Consider the following 16,592-nt stretch of genomic DNA (forward strand, 5'->3'; position numbering starts at 1 on the left):
TTTGCTTTGATAATTACTCTGAAGCAAATTGGTACATTTGTAGATCTAATTTTATACAGCTACTTAACTAATTACTGCTGTCAGGAGCAATTTCTCTCCGGTAGCAGCGCCGTGCTCAGCGCCCGCGCCCGCGGTGGCACTGAGGAAAGCAAGCTGAGGTACTGTGTGAGCAGGGCACGACATCCCGGGTTTGGGGTCCCTTCTGCTCGGTGTCCCCAGCAGTGGCTGCTGCAGGCAGGGTCCCAGCAGCAGCAGCAGCAGCAGCAGAGCCCGTGGGTCACGGCAGAGCACGCTGCCACCAGCCCGGGCTCAGTCACCCCGAGACAATAATCAGATGGCGGCTGCTGCTGCTGCTGCTGCTGCTGGGGTTAATGGCACCTCTGAGCCTGTCAAGGGCTTGATTTAATGCGCCCCAGACCTGCACTGGTGCAGGTGCCATTTCAGGCCCTCATTTAATTTAAGCTGCTTTAGTTGGCATGGCAACTAGTTGAGACATCTGGGAGACATTATGCTCGGGATTGAGATTTAGGAGGATTTGTGGCGTAGCAAAACAAAAATCTTATCGTGATAAAGTGCAGAGTAATGCTTTTGGGTTTTTAAAAGTATTTTGCATTCAATTGAATGTAAAGATTTGTTGCAGGTATAAGGTAAACCGCAGATTTTAAAAGTCTGGTATAAATATTTAAAAGGGTCTTTGCTAAAGGAAAAGAAAAATTAGAGGACTACAAATTATGGTGCTGCAGGGTTGGGTTTTTTCTTTATGAATTCTTTATGAATGCAATTTTAATATTTTTTTCCTCAAAAAGTTGGAGATATTTAATTTATAAAATGAGTTTTTGTGTGGTGTTCTGTTGGCAGATGAACCCTTTGGCCAACAGGGATTTAGCTGGAGAGGGTTTGTAGAGCAACAGATGAAAGCAGAGCATTGACTGGGTAGAGATGAAAGAAAATGAGCATTCAATACCTGGCTGTATCAGTTAACATGGGGCAAACGTGTTTTACCTCCTTCAGCCACAAATGTGGTAATAGCACACTCCTGTTTCAAATGTGACTGCTAAACTAAGCTTTTAAAGCAGTGATGTTTTTAGTTAATGCCTGTATTTCCCCCAGTATTTATTGTGATGATTTCTGTGTGTGTTACTGTTGTCCCACAGCCAGGACATTGTCAGGATGGTCTCCATCCTATAGGGTGCAGCTTTCACCCCATTTTGCTGCTTCTGAACCCCCTGAACACACACAGGCCCCTCTGGAGCCACCTCCCCTCAGTCTCACTGGTAATTTGCCTTTCAGTAACTTTGTGCAACTACCTTAATGCAAACTCTCATGGATTAATCTGTTTTCTTTCACAAGATGTTTTTTATTTTCATTCCTGTAAGAATTTGACCTCTGAAGCAGCTTTCCTCTCTTTAACTTAATGGTTGTGACCTGTACGAGCTCAAGTAAGTAGGAGTTAGTGAATGTTTTGAGAGATTGTGTGCCTGTTGTGCTTTTCCTTAACCACTGAACTGCAGCTATGTTGTCACTGAGTTGATGCAGAGTGACCTCCATAAGATTATCGTCTCTCCTCAGCCTCTCAGCTCGGATCATGTCAAAGTTTTTCTTTACCAGATTTTAAGAGGTAATTTTCTTCCTCTAAATTTAATGAAAATTGTGTAGTAGAAATATTTCTTTCCTTGATGTTTATTCTCAAGACATTCTCATCTTGAATAAGCTTCCTGTAGGAACTTCTTCTAATGTCATATTTGAATAAATACCAAGCATGAATTATTGTACCTACAAGAGCATGGCACCCCTGCTGCCTTAAAGCATTGTCAGGGAAAGAAAAGTCATGCTTTTAGAATCAAGGAACAAAAAGGACACTTAGACTGAACCAGATGGGTGAATATGTGTAATTATATCCCCTTAAGGCAAAAATTGTTACTGAAAAGCAGAGCAGTAAGAGGTATCTGAAAATTCCAGAGTGGGGATTAGCAGGGCATCCATGCCATAATCAGAGAGATGACGCTTTGCTTTTGATTTGTTGTTTGTTGGATTGGGGGGGGGGGTTATAAAAACACTGCTAAATTCCTTTTTCTGCCTATTTTTTATACTCCAAAATTTTGCCCTGTCATTAAGTGACTGAGTGTGCATTACTGGCTGGGAGTTACTCATTTAAAAACTGAGGCACAGGCAAAGCTTTGCTGATCAGGAGTTGCCAGACCTTCTGGGGAAATGTTGTCAGCCTTAAACTTCTTCTAAAAGAGAAAAAAAAAATTAATTTTCTTTAATATTTCAGGTCTGAAATATCTACATTCTGCTGGCATTTTACATCGAGACATTAAACCAGGGAACCTACTCGTGAACAGCAACTGTGTCCTTAAGGTGCTGCTTACTTTTATTGAAGATGTTTGTGTGTGTATGTTGTTAATTTGTAAACAAAAACATTCAGTGTGAATGCTTTCCCTGAAAGTCCATGTAAATTGAAAAAAATCCTGCAGATTTTTTAAGCAGTGGAAATGAAGCAAACATCTGCCTTTCCCCTTTTCTCCCTGCCTCTCCCCACATCTCCTAAAGCCAGAGAGAATTCCTGAGTTTGGCTTGGGTGGGATGTCCTGTGCCTGGGAGGGGCAGGGGGTTCTCAGTGTCCCTGTGCTCCTCAGGGGAAGATGACACCAAATGCCCAAGGCACCTCCATTAACCTTGGGTATATGGAATTTTGGAGGACTGAGGTGTGTTGTACAGCTGTGCCAAACACAAAAATTCAGTGTTGTTTACAGGGATTTGCTGAGAATTCAAATTGGCAAAGTTTGCTCACTTTTCTTAACCCTTCTGGTTCAAGACATTTTTAACAATTCCCTAAACCCAAATGAGTAGAGCTGAATCTTTAATATTTTGAGACATATCATGAGCAAGTGAATTTGTTTGAGTTTAAATACTCCATACCCAGAGATTGAGTTTTTTGTAGTGCAAAGCTTTTTAATCTTCCAGATTATAAATACTGTAATGCCAACTTAAAATGTACTGTGATTTCCAATCGAATTGTAGGAAGTTTAAATGGCTGTGGAGCAAAGCAACATGATTTCCTCCTATCCCCTCTCCCCTGGCTTGTGCAGTCAGAGCAGATTATCGAGGTGTTTAAATGCTGCTTGGGGATCCCCTGCCTCCTTCCCAGAAGGCTGCCTATTTGAAACGCAGAAGGTGTTTTGGTTGTTTTAATTTTCTTATTTGCCTTCTCAATTTAGATTTGTGATTTTGGATTGGCCAGGGTGGAAGAGTTAGACGAATCCCGGCACATGACTCAGGAAGTTGTCACTCAGTATTACCGTGCTCCGGAGATCCTGATGGGCAGCCGCCACTACAGCAATGCCATCGACATCTGGTCTGTTGGCTGCATCTTTGCAGAGTTGCTTGGCAGAAGGATATTGTTCCAGGCACAGAGTCCCATCCAGCAGGTATCTCTGGATATACCCACCTCACCTCTCCCTGGCTGCCTTCCTGCTGCCCCTGCTCCTGCAGGCAGAGCTGCACCTCGGGGGACACAGGGAGGGGCTGCAGCGTGCCCAGGGGAGGCACAGAGCTGGGAAGGGGCTGAGAACTCCTGAGGGAGCTGGGAAGGGGCTCAGCCTGGAGAGAAGGAGGCTCAGGGGGGCCCTCCTGGCTCTGCACAGCTCCCTGCCAGGAGGGGATAGCCAGGGGGGTCGGGCTCTGCTCCAGGAACAGGGACAGGATGTTGGTTCGTGGTAGCTGGGGAATCTGCTGCTCCAGTGGAGAGCATCCCGTGTCTGAGCTGTGTCCTGTGCTCTGTGCAGCTGGATCTGATCACAGACCTGCTGGGCACGCCGTCGCTGGAGGCGATGAGGACGGCTTGTGAAGGCGCCAAGGCACACATACTCAGGGGTCCTCATAAACAGGTACTGCAGGGCTGCCTGCAGCCACACAGCCCCACCAGGCAGGGCTTCCTCTGGGCAGGGCGGGCCTTTCACATCCTGACTGAATTCCCATGGCCTGTTGGTTCAGAACACCCGGCCTGGATGTTTGCTCGCGGAGCTGTGCCTGGGATCGGGGCTGAGGTGGGCACAGGGGGTTGTGGTGCTTGGGACGGGGGCTGATCTGTGCTGACTCCACCTGCTCTGGGCACAAGGGGGCTTTTCACTAGTCAGGGGCAGTTCTGGCTTCTGCCCTGGGGGATTGTTGGGCTTGATGCCCCAGGTGAAAGTCCCTTTCTGAGGCAGCAGTGTTTTGATACCTACTTTGAATGAAGATGTTAAATTTAAGAGTTGGTACTGGCAAGAGACATAAATTAGAATTGACAGTATAATTCATAAAGCCCTGGAGGGCTGCTGCACTGCCGGGATCAGGAGTGCTAGAGGTGGAATCCACTCCCTGCCCAGAGCCAGGGGCAGAACCTCCAGCACCCCACCCCAGAGGGTCCCTGCTCACCTGAGCTGCTCAGGAAGGCCCAACAGGAGGCTGAAAGCTGAGATACAGCATTCTGCACAACTGGAGTAAAAATTAGCTTGGAAAAAGACACCAAACCAAAGGAAAAAGGCAGGATGGAGTCATTGTGCTGACTGGGCAATAAAATGGGCAAATGCAATGTAGTGTTAACAGATACAAAGAAATGCTTGTGCAGGCATCTCTAGTGCGGGGATGAGGCTCTGTGGCTCTCCTATAGGGTCATTTTTATGATTGCTAACAAAATTAACAAAATTATTGGCCTGTACTTGCTCCAGTAGTTAAGTTTGCATCATTATTTTCTGCATGTTGAAGTAATTTCTCACGTCTGCTCACTACAATAGTAGTTACCATAGAAATGAGCATTGCATGTATATTCTGCTTTATTATTGACATGTGGGAGTTCTGCCTCCCTGGCACTTTGGATCCACTACATAAAGTTGTTGCTGTTCCATTTCATGACAGGATTTTTTAATTTGAGCATTAATAACAGAAGGATTTCCTTCACATTTTCTCTGCCAGTTTTAAGTTAAGTTTATTTTTCTGCTGTCATGTGCTAGAAGAGTTGCGACTCCTAAACCTGGTGTCTTATGACCCACAGGATGGGAATCCTAAAAAGCTAGTGAGGTGAAATGGTATAAAAAGTTTGCACTACAGATTTAATGTCCTGTACCCACAAAGTTGTAAGAAATACACTCTTAAGAGTTAGTTTTGTGTGTGTTGGGGAAAACAATGTTCATTCTCCCTGGAGTGCCATGGGAGCTGGTGTGCTCATTGCACCTTGGAGACAGGGGATATAGAGCATCCAGGTGATGATTTGTATTTTTGTTTTCAACTTGAAGCACACTTCATGTTTGAGTGCAAATTTCTGGCTTTTCATATTCTGAAATGGAGCTTTTGCTGGTTGTAAGTGGTTAAACGTTGCTGGTTTCCTAATTAGACTAACAGGGAGAGCAGCCCAAGTTAGAAACGGGCGATTGCTTTGTCACACCGACTATTTTTACTCGCCGTAGGTGAGCGCAGTGGGAGAGAGGGGTGAGGCATTTTGCTGCTCTGTGCAAAAATAGATTAATGCCAGAAGTTTCTGATTAAACCCCCCCTACCCCACTGTGTGCTGGCAAAATGGGTATTTACATACTCTGTAGACTTTGTCAGTTTGGTATTTAAAAGTTCAAGTGAATTTTGTTCCTGGCAGCCCCAGGGTGAGCGAGCTGTCCCTGTCCCTGTCCCTGCTGACCCCCTTCCCAAAGGAAAACATGTGGGGTCCATCCCCTGCCTGTTGTGATCCCTCTGCTATGGGAGAGCAGGCCAGGAGGAGGAGAGTTACCAAACACTGCAGCTTTATATTCCATAGGCTGCCCTGAGAAACCAAGGCTGGGGAGTGCTCAGGGCTCTGTGTGGCACTTCAGGGTTAACTTCGACTGATGTCACTCTGGAGGTGTAGTTTTATTTATTCTGGGAAATTTACAGCAACTCTGACATCCAGTACAGTCCTTCTGTCACTGTCAGTCAGCTGTGGATCGCCTGGGCAAGGAAAAGCAAAGTAATCCATAATTTGGGAGGGATTGAGATTGACAAGTGAACTACTGGAAATGATGGAGTTAATCAAACCCTGGTGGGAGTGGTGTCTGTAGAGAAAAATACAGAAAGAAAAGCAGGTTTTTCCAGGAATTACACCTGAACTAAGGGGAGCAGTGATCAATTGGACCTTTATTACAGTTGCTGGGTTTTGCAGTGGTGATTATTGTCATGCTGGAAAGCGTTAGGGACCACTTGTCCCCTGTAACAAGGAGTTTGTCCTTGCTGACTGGAATAGCGCGTGCGGGAACAGGGCTCTCCTGCTGATGGATCTGACAGGACACTCTGTGCTTCTCTTCCTCCCATTCCCCCTACAGCCATCCCTTCCTGTCCTATATACACTCTCCAGTCAAGCTACACATGAAGCAGTTCATCTCCTTTGCAGGATGTTGGTCTTTGATCCAGTAAGTAGGACTGAAAATCGCCTCTAATACTTCTGCTTTGAACGGTTTTTGTTGTCTGGTGCTTAAATTGAGTGCTGTAAGTCAAGGACTGCTTTAGCTGGTTTCCTTCTACATGGCATTGCAGTACTTCTGGTCCATGAAAAAGTAAAAATATCATATAATTGGCTGATCAATTCCCCCTGGAATGGGGGTTTCAGGTTTCAAACTGAGTGGTCCTGGGAAGGAAGCCTGGCAGTGGGAAGGATGAGGCTGTGCATGACTCATGCTCTTTTCCGAGCTGGGTGTAGGTAGCAGAACATCAGCTACTTTGATGCAGTTCTAATTAGGGACACGGGGGTGTTCCTGGTCTTGCAACACACAAAAAATTCCTCCTGCATCCCCAATCACAGAACAGGATCGTTTTTCCACTGAGCATCTGTTTTTCTAATAAAAATGTGCTGCTGTGGATTTTGGATTTTGTTTCTTGGGACATTTTAGAGAATTGTCACAAGAAAATATGGTATTGGAATTGATAATCTTCGTTATTTCGTTCCTACAGAACTCCCCAATATTGCAAATGTGAAACAGAGTGACTGCAGTGCAAAGGAGGAGGCTGGGGGTTGATGAAGCATTTAGAAGCACTGCCTTTGGAGTGTATTTTTTTTAAACCTTAACATTGCTTTGCTGAGCAGAACCATGGAAATGTTAAACTATAACTTCCACATTTAAAAAACAAAAATTCCTTTCTGACTCCCTCAACAGTTAGAATGCTGTCTTTCCCAGCTTGTTTTGATTTATTGCAGGAGTCATAATTGTAAGGTTATCTGAAGAAAAAGCCTTTGAACAAGAGGCACGTTCCTAAGAGCCGTGTGCTCAGCGCTTGCCGTGGTGGCTGAGCCAGGTCGGTGCCACCCAGGCTGGTTTGTGAGCCTCAGCTCCCCTCTAGTGGCAGCTCCTTCCACACCACCGCGGGTTTGTTAAGCACCGAGGATTAGGTGATGAGTAGCTCCTCACCTCACGCCTGCTCTCTTGCCTTCCCTGCAGTCCAAAAGGATATCTGCTAAGGATGCCTTAGCTCACCCCTACCTGGACGAGGGCCGGTTGCGGTACCACACCTGTATGTGCAAGTGTTGTTTCTCCACTTCGACTGGCAGAGTTTATACCAGTGATTTTGAACCCATCACTAATCCCAAGTTCGATGACACTTTTGAGAAGAACCTCAGTTCTGTTCGGCAGGTTAAAGGTGAGCAGGAGTTAACCTTGCACGTGCACTTGTCCCCCTGCACTGGAGGGACATGGGATGGAGCTGGGATGGGGTTGGGATTTGTGCTCTGCATCCACACAGTGACCCCAGTGCTGGTTTCTTTTAGTTATTTTTCCATAGTAGACACTGGGAATAATTTCTTTTCACCAAAAGAACAGAATTGTAAGTGTTCTGAGATAAGGCAGTGGCACAAGCATGAGCTGATCTGCAGAAGTCTGTGGGTTTCAGATCTCAGCAGTGCCCATCCCTGGCACCCTGTTCCTCATCCTTTTGCTGAAGGGGGGCTCTGGGGGAAGGGGAAGTCGCTGGGTGTCTGTGGCTGTTTGGGGCTGTGAGGTGTGACCTCCACAGCTGTCCTGCAGCCTGGAGCTGAAGCTGAGTGGTCAGATTCAGGGAAGCTGCAGCTCTTCTATCCTCCCTAAAATGTACTCTCAATAAGGGAAGTTCTCTTTCCCTCCAGTTGACATTGCATTTTACTGAAGCCAGAAGTGTTAATGCTGTGTTGTTTTGTATTTTTCTCCTGTGTACAGAAATAATTCATCAGTTCATTTTGGAACAGCAGAAAGGAAACAGAGTGCCTCTCTGCATCAACCCTCAGTCTGCTGCTTTTAAGAGCTTTATTAGGTAACTGTATGTAATCACATCTGATATGAATTCCCATTTATTAGTAGTACAGAAGTCACACATCCAGAATGTTTTAGGTTTTTGGTTCCTGAGATAGCAAGGGCCCATAGATAAAACCCTTGTGAACTGTATTTGTGAATTCTTCTAGAATTTTACGTAAAACATGCAAAACTTCCAAGTAACATTTTGTGCAAAAGAACAGAAGTCAGACTGAAACTGGAATTGTGAAGGTTGGCAAGTTGAATTTGGGTTGTGGAGCTGCAGGGTGAAGGCATTGCAAGGAGGGACTGAGGGGTGAAAATGCACAGATAAAGGAATATTTGCTGTGGGTGCTGGTGGCCGTTGTCAGGCTCGGTTTGGGTTAGGGGTTTGGTACTGGGGTGTTTGATCCCCCCGGGCTTGGGTTGGGTTTGGGGTTTGGTCCCGGGAGCTTTTGTCCCCCTGAGCACTGAGCAGTGGGCAGTGTCCCTGGCCCTGCACTGAGCAGTGGGCAGTGTCCCTGGCCCTGCACTGAGCAGTGTCCCTGTCCCTGCACTGAGCAGTGTCCCTGTCCCTGGCCCTGCACTGAGCAGTGTCCCTGTGTCTGTGTGTCCGTCTGTCCGTGCAGCTCCACGGTCGCCCAGCCCTCCGAGATGCCGCCGTCGCCGCTGGTGTGGGAGTGACCCGAGCGCCCCGTACTACTGAAGATGTAATGTAGCTTTCCACTGGAGCCTGGGATTTGCAATTCTGGAGGTTAATCATGCTTGTACTGTAATTTTACTAATGAAGTTTTAAATTAACAACCACTACTTGTACAATATGAATAATACTTAGAAATGTACTAGACTTTTAATCTTGTAAAGTGGTTGTGCTTTTAGAAGAAAATATTTTACCCAGAGTTGCACGTGTTTTATGAATTCTAGTGCAGCTGTGATGGCTCAGCTCAGAACAAACAGAATTGAACCAAATTCGGGGAGGTTTTTTTTTTTTCCTTTTTTTTTCCTTTTTTTTATTGAAGTGAGATTGTACAAACAGATAGACATACATTTTGATATTGAGCCATTCCTGAAGATTTTGGGTTTTCTAAAACTAAGGAATACAGAAAACTTGACTGCGACCAATCATGAAGTCCCTCTGGGTGGCCGTGGCCGTGGGAAGTGGCCACAGCCCCTGATGCCCAACCCTATAAATAGCTTCTCACTAGAGCTGTGATGGTGATGTGTGCTGTTCTAAAATCAAATGTTGTGAGTAGAGAGAATGAGTTTGTGACTAGGAGAGACTAAACCTCTGTTTCCTTACCCAGTATAAATATATATATATATTTAATCTATTTTTATTAGAAGTTTTTCTGCTCTTTCTTACATAAAACCCCCCAGCATGCATCTTCTATGTGTGTAAATAATTCAATTTATGGGCTAATTTCAGAGATCCCTGACATCATTGCTGTATAGAGAGAAACTAGCTTGCACATTTTAGGTCTGTGAAATTTTGTGAGAACTTTTTCCTGCACTGGACAGTTGAGACAAAAAAAAAAAAGAAAAGGACAAAAAAAAAGCACATAGGGAATTCTGTTAATTGTGTTCGTGTCTTTAGGCAGAGCTGTGGAAGTCTTGAAATGTCACAGTAGTAAATAACTTTTATTACTTTTTGGCTAATTCTTTTTCTGTTGGAACACTGAATTCTGTGCATATGTATATATGAACACAAATTGAAGGCCTCTACCTCCTGGAGTATACAACTTGGTTTGTTTACCTCCACATGATTTTTTTTTTTTTTAAGTTTAGTGTGGAGACTTGAAACTTGAATGTCCCTTCCAACTTTTATATTTAAAACAAGACTAGAAAATTGAAGACTGTTTTTCACCTGTACAAAGGAATACTAAAAGGTCGTCTTAAAATTTGAGCCTTGGTCTGGAGAGAAACCATGGTGTTTGTTATGGACAATTAACTGTTAAAGTTATTGTAAGTTATCTGTATTTAGCAGAGTATTTTCAACAAGAGTGATCTGAGCTGGAATTGGAGACTATTAGTAAGTTATGTTTGGAAGTTTTAACTTCAATGAAGTAATTATTTGCTGTGAAAGAGACAAACATTGAATAACTGAACAAAGATGGTGCAATATCTTTGTTTTTTATGAGGCTCCTAGAAATAAAACCAACTGAAGCATTTCAATTCACTTGAATGAAAAACGTGTTTAATTATCGAGCCCCAGAAGACACTGGTATGAAAGGTAAAATCTCAGAGGTTGGTCAGTTAATGTGGCACACTTGCTGGTCACTTTGTAAAATGTAGATTTGGAGTACAGTGGTGAAAACATTAAATGTGACATTTGAAAATGCGGCGGTGGTGTCATTCTTCCCTGCCCGCTGTGTCCCGTCCCGCTCTCCTCTGGGATGTAAGCGGGCGGAGGTGCCGCTCCCGGCTCCGCTCGCGGCTCCGGGCGGCTCCTGCAGCCGTGGCTGTCACCGGGCCGGCGGAACCGGAGCCCTGCGCTCGGGCCGGGCTGTCACGGGACGCGGGCACCCCTGGGCTCTGGAGCTCCGCGTCCACGCGTGCGGGGGAGGAACGGCGGGGCCGAGGTGCGGGACCAGGGGGGACAAGAGCCGGGCTGGCGGGGGCGCGGCTGCCGACACCCGGAGGAAAGGGGGAAAGGGGGAAAAGAACGGGGAAAGAACGGGGAAAGGGGAAAGAACGGGGAACGGGGCGTGGCCAGGGCAGGGTGTGGCCGCTGGGCGGGGGCAGGGCAGGGTGTGGTCGGGGGCGGGGCCGTGCCGCGGGACGTGGCCGCCGCCGGGCGCGGCGGGGCGGGGCCTGCGCGGGGGGCGGGGCCAGCGCGGCGATGGCGGCGGCTCCGCGGTGGCGGGAGCGGCTCTTCGCCCTCTATTTTATCTCGCACATCCCGATCACGGCGCTCATCGACCTGCAGCCGCTGCTGCCCGCCGGGATCGCGCCGCGGGCCGTGAGTGGGGCCGGGGGTCGGGCTGGGGCTCGTTCCGCCGATGCGTGAGGGGCACCCGCCGGTTGGATGGGGCCGGGGGCGGCCTGCGCCGAATCTCGTGTGTGGAGACATCGGGGGGGGAGAGGGGGAGAGAAACTGCAGCGAGCGTGTGAGGGAGCGTCTGGGAGAGAAGCGGTGCTGGTGCCACGGGATGAGTCACAGCCGGGTCATTCATTGGGGAGGAGCGGGAAGGGGAGCGGGCATGAGAACGGGAGAGGGATGCTCGGCCCGCGCGTCCCGCGGCTCTGGCCGGTGCTGCTGCCGAGAGCTGTGGCGGGGATGTGGCGGCCGCTCCGTGTCCCCCGGAGGCCCCGGGGAACTGGTGCAGGTCACTGCTCGCCCCGGAACGGGCGGTGGGGATGTTGCTGTGCCCAGAGCGGGCTGTGGCTGTTCCACCGCTGCCCGTGGACATCCTTTCCGTGGCCATGGCCCCGCTGTCCCCTCGCTGTCGCGCTCGGCACCGGCGCCCGGAGGCTGCGGCAGCGCGGGGCCCGCGCCACGTGCCCCGGACGTGGCTCCTGCGGGCCCGGGCATTCTCCGATCCCGGGCTTTCCTCAAATTCCTGCCAAAAATGCAACAGGGAGTTGTTGCTGCTGCAGGAGCAGGCATGCCAAATTTACTAATTTATTCGTAAAAATCTCTGGCTTGCTGGGTTTTGAACAAAATCATAGAAGACAATATCATAAAATCAATTAAAATAACGGTTGGATGGCAGATGATTAGTTCAGCCCTCATCATCAGGGTGTCACCTCCTGCTTGAGTTTTACAGCTGGTGACTTGGTTGTTGCCATCGGAACTGCCAGTAGGATTACTCCAGTATAGGAACCATTTCCAATTAATAGTTAACCAGCAGATCTCAATGCATATCTCTCTGTTCAAAGTCCAGCGTAAAGCCATGCTGGAGTTTACATTTCTGTCAGAAACTAATTGCAACTGCCTGACTCCAAATCCTGGTGCTAAGCTGTTCCCCTGCAGCAGCCTTGCTCAGGACCAGGGGCTCACAGCCTGGTGGCTTCATCCCATAGAGAACCACAAGCTCTGCCCTGCTCTGGTGGATGCTCAGTGACTGACTGTCGTTTTGGGTTTTTTCAGCTGACAGACCTGTTGCAGCAGTATGCAACTTCCTTCAGGGACCCCCTGATGCTGCAGCCCCCAGAGTGGTTCAAGGCATTCATCTACTGCGAAGCCTTTCTCCAGCTGCCCTTCTTCCCCATCGCTGCCTACGCCTTCCTGAAAGGTGGGGGGAAACAGGGTGATCGAGGGCATGTCCTGGGGGCATTTCTGCAGGACAGCTGCTGCTGTGCAGCAGAGAATGTTTCTGTATCATGATTAGGGGGTTTGAGGGAGTTACTGTGGAGGGCTGGGCTGCCAGGGCCCACATGAGTGTTCTACCGAAGAAAGCAGCACAGAATAAAGTTTGTCATAAACAAAACCTTGCAACTACAGGTCCTTGTGCAGTGCAGCCATTTGTGTAACCACCATCAGCATTTGACATCTGGGTAATTTCCAGGCCAGCTAAAGGTCTGGGTCAAGCCTGTGTACTCATTTTGTTACTTTAGATCTTTCAGGATCACCCCTTTGTTCTAAATTGCCATCAGGGGAGAGAAATTTCCTTGGTTCCTACTAGTACTGAGGGTTTTTTCTGCTCCCTATTCCATCTGAGCGATGGCTTACCCTGGCAGAGAGGCAGCAGTCAGTGTTCTGTCACTCGGAATTCTGGGTGTTTCAAAATACTTAAATATTGTTTCCTTTTTGCTTCTGTACAGGTGGCTGCAGATGGATCAGGACTCCTGCCATTATCTACTCCACCCACGTGGCCACCACTCTGTTTGCCATCCTGGCCCACATCCTGTTCCACGACTTCTCCAAGGCGGAGCACGCGGGGCCTCAGACGCTGCGCGAGCGCCTGGCGCTGCTCTCCATCTACCTGCCCTACCTGCTGATCCCACTGCTGCTGCTGTTCACCATGCTCTGCAACCCCCACTACAAACACGTGGAGAAGAGGAAAAGGAAGTAGCTGGCTCTGGAGGTCGTACACACACCTGTGCTGCACCTGGTTCCGACCCTGCGCTGGCGGAGTCCTCTGGGACAAACATCTCCCTCGTGTTGGCTGCACTGGCTGCTGCAAGGAAAAATGGAATTGGGTGGAGTGCACAGCCCTGCTTTGACCACACACAGCTCTGGCAGGGGCCTGGGCCAGCCTGGGGTCAGGTCTGTGCAAGGCCTGTCTCCCAGGAAAATGGTCTTTTAACCCTTTGATGTGTAACTCTGTGAGGGGACATACACACACACTCACACCCTGCAGCTGATACTGTTCTTCCAAGGTCCCTTTTCCCAAAATGACTGTTTGGAAACCACTCAAGTAGGAAATCTGTCTTCCAACCACATATTCTGAAGAATCCCCAACCCATTACACACAGATTTGCAAAGCTGTTCTTTTGAAGCATTCCAAATCATATAATGATTCTTAACTTCCTTGCCCCTTCCTTTAAAATTTCCACTGCCTTTGCTCTGCTTCATTTTGATTAATTATAAATGTCTGATCAATGATAAATGTGCCAAAATCTGGATTCATGAATGCTTAAAGTTACCCTTGACAACCAGGAGTACTGCCCAGAGGATTCTGAAGTACTTCAGGAATTGTAACCAAGGAGTTGGAAATTTCTTTCTTCCCTAAAATCACTTCAGGTATGGAAATAAATAACTAAACGCATTAAACTGCATTCAGTCTTCTTCAAGGAATGGCTGAAGGAACCTGCAGTGACCACGAGATGGTGGAGAGTTCACAGAGTAAATCCATGTGTAAGTTACAACTACAGGTAGAAGTTCTGTGGTTGGGGTTGGTTTTCATCTGGAGCCTGGTGAGGTGATGAGCTCGTGAAGCTGCTCGGGCACTGCTGGCACATTTTATTAACTGTGTGAAGTTAAAGCCTTCCCCAGGCTTTGGAAAGTGCAGCATTTCCATACTGAAGTGCTGCAGGCATACACAAAATGCATCTGTTTGCACTTCCAACACGAGGCTTGAGTTCACACTTGGGTTTGTAGTTTACAGTTTGTGCACTCCTGGTGTCACTGACACTCAGAATGGTTTCCCTCATCAGTCTGGTGTTCCATCCTAATAATGCCCATAAAAGGATTCAGCTCTCATGACAGTCCTGAATGGACATTCCTCAGGAACAGTTCAAAGTTCTAAATTCTCATGTAGTTTCTGCTTTTTTGTATCTGTAATTGGTCCATTCTGGAAATCATACATTTCTGTCTTTTTTTAATAATTCTATAGAAAAAGTAACAGGCAGATATAGATTCAATACTGCTGCTTGTGTGTAAACCTTTACATTGAAAAATAACAGAGGAGGAGCAACTAATTCTGGTACAGCCAGACAGTCTGAGAACAATAATTTATTTTCTGATTTCTATGAAAGAGCTGTAGACTTCAAAAAGCGACACAACAAAGCACCAGTAGCAGTAATTCAACTGGAATTTGAATTAGAACTACTGACTGTACAAAACTGGTATAAAATCAAAGGCCAGAACAGTCTGTGCAGCTGTGAGCTGTCAGCCCTTCTTATTGCCATGGTACACTCAAGCCGAGGCACAGCCCCTCCATTGTGCAAACCATCTGCACTCCTGCACAGTGGAAATTGCATATTTCTGAAATTCTCAAGATTCTGGAATGGTCAAGTTTCCATGTGAGCTGGTTTTTATCTTAAAATCCTCTATTTCTGGAAGATGAACTGGTCGATGAATTCGTTCTGGTCCGCTTCGATTTTGCAGAGGGTCTCGTACTCGATCCGGTACCTGCGAGACAAAACAGAGGGTCCAGGACCCCGTGTGAGGGGGTCAGGGCAGCCCTGGGAGCTGGGAGGGGAGCTGGGCTGCCCGTGTGAGTCACCTGCAAGCAGCAGGTGCCTGAGTCACACACACAGCTCTTTATCAGCCAGACACGAGGCCTGATGCAGCTCTCAGAGTTCTGCACCGCCCCAGCCCGTGCTGCCTCTGTTCAGCCCTGAAGCCCTCAGGGATGAACCTTCTCTGGGTCACTGCAGGGCCTGAAGGTAACTCCAGGCCTGTGGCATTGTTCCCATGTGCTCCGGCCAGGACACACCTTTGATGCAGGTGGGGCTGTCTGAACCAGCCCAGGGTCCCACAGCACAGGCAGACAGCCCTGTGTCCACCCTGAGCCTTCCCAGCCTGCACAACACCCCAGAGCACTGAACACAAAACTCACCTTTCCAGCTGCATCTTCTTCTCTGCTATCAAAGCCTGGAGCTGCTGCTCCTGAGCCTCTCTCTGCTTTGCAATCGACTTCAGCAGGTTCCGTGCCCCGATGGCCTGGCAGGACAGGGCAGGGATGTGTGGAGGGGTTTTGGTTCGCTCCTTTAGCCCCTTTCCCTCCCAGCAGGTGGACTGTGAGGCATTTCAGCCATGCCAGCAATACCAGAGGGTGATGCTGTGCTCCTGAGGGGTGGGTGGTAGTTTGGTGTTCCCCAAACTCGAGGAACAAAGTCAGCGACTCCTCTGGATACACAAACTGGGCACTGGCCCTACAGCCTGACAAGCTCAGGCTACCAGAGGCCTCTCCTGCCTCTGCAGGACAAATTCTACCAAGATGGAGTGATTAAAAAGCACACGTTCTGTTTCTGTGCAGAAATACAGACAAGCAGGGAGAGCGGGACTGGTTCATGTGTGAGCAATATGACACTGTCATAAGTTTCATTAATTCATTACTATTGATTAATATTATCATTGATATAAATTTTAAAGGCCCAGTTAATCCCAGAGGAATGCCAGCAGAATACTGACAGAAAATCCTTGCTTCTGCTGTAAAGGGAGGGAGGGACAGAGAGGCCCCACACAGGACAGTGCACACGAGAAGCGAGGAATTTACTGCACAGTACCTTCATCTTCTCACTTTCTACAGCTTTGGCCAGTTGGTCAACGAGCTCAATCAAGCTGCCCACTATGTTCTGAAATTCTGCTGTTTCTGTAAAGGAAAAAATTGTCAAGTGATATTCACAACTTCCCTAAAAAGATCGACCGCTCCTGCTTTGCCGTACAGTTTTTAGACGAAGCTGTACGTTTAGGGTTTACAGTAAACAGGAAGGTTTTAGGACTCGGGCGGGATCAGATGAAAGGGGCGAGAGAAGGCCTGAGGTGCCCGGCCCGGCCCGGCGCGGCACTCACTGTCCACGAAGGCCCGGCACTGCTCGCGGAGCTGCGCCGTCTGCGCCGCCACCTCGGGCTCCAGCACCCGCAGCTTGTTCAGCTCGTCAAAGTGCAGCCCCGCCGCGCCCAGCGCCGCCTGCGCCATGGCCGGGGCAGCGAGCCGAGCC

The 16,592-nt window shown here is 48.1% G+C and overlaps 3 protein-coding genes across 4 annotated transcripts in view; 2 read left to right on the plus strand and 1 right to left on the minus strand.

Moving 5' to 3' along the window:
• Positions 1–10,437, plus strand: part of NLK (nemo like kinase) — a 36,037-nt gene extending 25,600 nt beyond the window's left edge. For both annotated transcript variants that reach the window (XM_058037752.1, XM_058037753.1), the window contains 8 exons: positions 1,512–1,618; positions 2,276–2,361; positions 3,222–3,431; positions 3,789–3,890; positions 6,330–6,416; positions 7,440–7,638; positions 8,190–8,283; positions 8,891–10,437. In XM_058037752.1, the coding sequence (XP_057893735.1) occupies positions 1,512–1,618; positions 2,276–2,361; positions 3,222–3,431; positions 3,789–3,890; positions 6,330–6,416; positions 7,440–7,638; positions 8,190–8,283; positions 8,891–8,945 (940 nt within the window). In that variant the 3' untranslated portion in view covers positions 8,946–10,437. The remainder of the gene's footprint in view (positions 1–1,511; positions 1,619–2,275; positions 2,362–3,221; positions 3,432–3,788; positions 3,891–6,329; positions 6,417–7,439; positions 7,639–8,189; positions 8,284–8,890) is intronic.
• Positions 10,438–11,081: 644 nt separating this feature from the next.
• Positions 11,082–13,972, plus strand: TMEM97 (transmembrane protein 97). Its single transcript, XM_058037750.1, has 3 exons — positions 11,082–11,220; positions 12,352–12,496; positions 13,026–13,972. Exons 1-3 carry the CDS (start codon positions 11,101–11,103, stop codon positions 13,274–13,276), a joined length of 516 nt encoding a protein of 171 aa, XP_057893733.1. The 5' UTR covers positions 11,082–11,100; the 3' UTR covers positions 13,277–13,972.
• Positions 13,973–14,642: 670 nt separating this feature from the next.
• Positions 14,643–16,579, minus strand: IFT20 (intraflagellar transport 20). The gene is made up of 4 exons (XM_058037751.1): positions 16,444–16,579; positions 16,158–16,243; positions 15,488–15,591; positions 14,643–15,057 (listed from the first exon to the last, which is right to left on the minus strand). Exons 1-4 carry the CDS (start codon positions 16,568–16,570, stop codon positions 14,976–14,978), a joined length of 399 nt encoding a protein of 132 aa, XP_057893734.1. The 5' UTR covers positions 16,571–16,579; the 3' UTR covers positions 14,643–14,975.
• Positions 16,580–16,592: the final 13 nt, after the last annotated feature.

This window comes from Melospiza georgiana, chromosome 19, assembly GCF_028018845.1.
Source record: "Melospiza georgiana isolate bMelGeo1 chromosome 19, bMelGeo1.pri, whole genome shotgun sequence".
NCBI classification, from domain to species: Eukaryota; Metazoa; Chordata; class Aves; order Passeriformes; family Passerellidae; genus Melospiza; species Melospiza georgiana.

Excerpts from the sequence above, each read along its gene's own strand:
- IFT20 (XM_058037751.1), bottom strand. The coding sequence starts at position 16,570 with ATGGCGCAGGCGGCGCTGGGCGCGGCGGGGCTGCACTTTGACGAGCTG. Across the intron at positions 16,244-16,443 it reads GTGCCGGGCCTTCGTGGACA|AAACAGCAGAATTTCAGAAC; the intron begins GTGAGTGCCGCG and ends TTTCCTTTACAG. Across the intron at positions 15,592-16,157 it reads TAGAAAGTGAGAAGATGAAG|GCCATCGGGGCACGGAACCT; the intron begins GTACTGTGCAGT and ends CTGTCCTGCCAG.
- TMEM97 (XM_058037750.1), top strand. The coding sequence starts at position 11,101 with ATGGCGGCGGCTCCGCGGTGGCGGGAGCGGCTCTTCGCCCTCTATTTT. Across the intron at positions 11,221-12,351 it reads CCGGGATCGCGCCGCGGGCC|CTGACAGACCTGTTGCAGCA; the intron begins GTGAGTGGGGCC and ends GGGTTTTTTCAG. Across the intron at positions 12,497-13,025 it reads TGCCTACGCCTTCCTGAAAG|GTGGCTGCAGATGGATCAGG; the intron begins GTGGGGGGAAAC and ends GCTTCTGTACAG.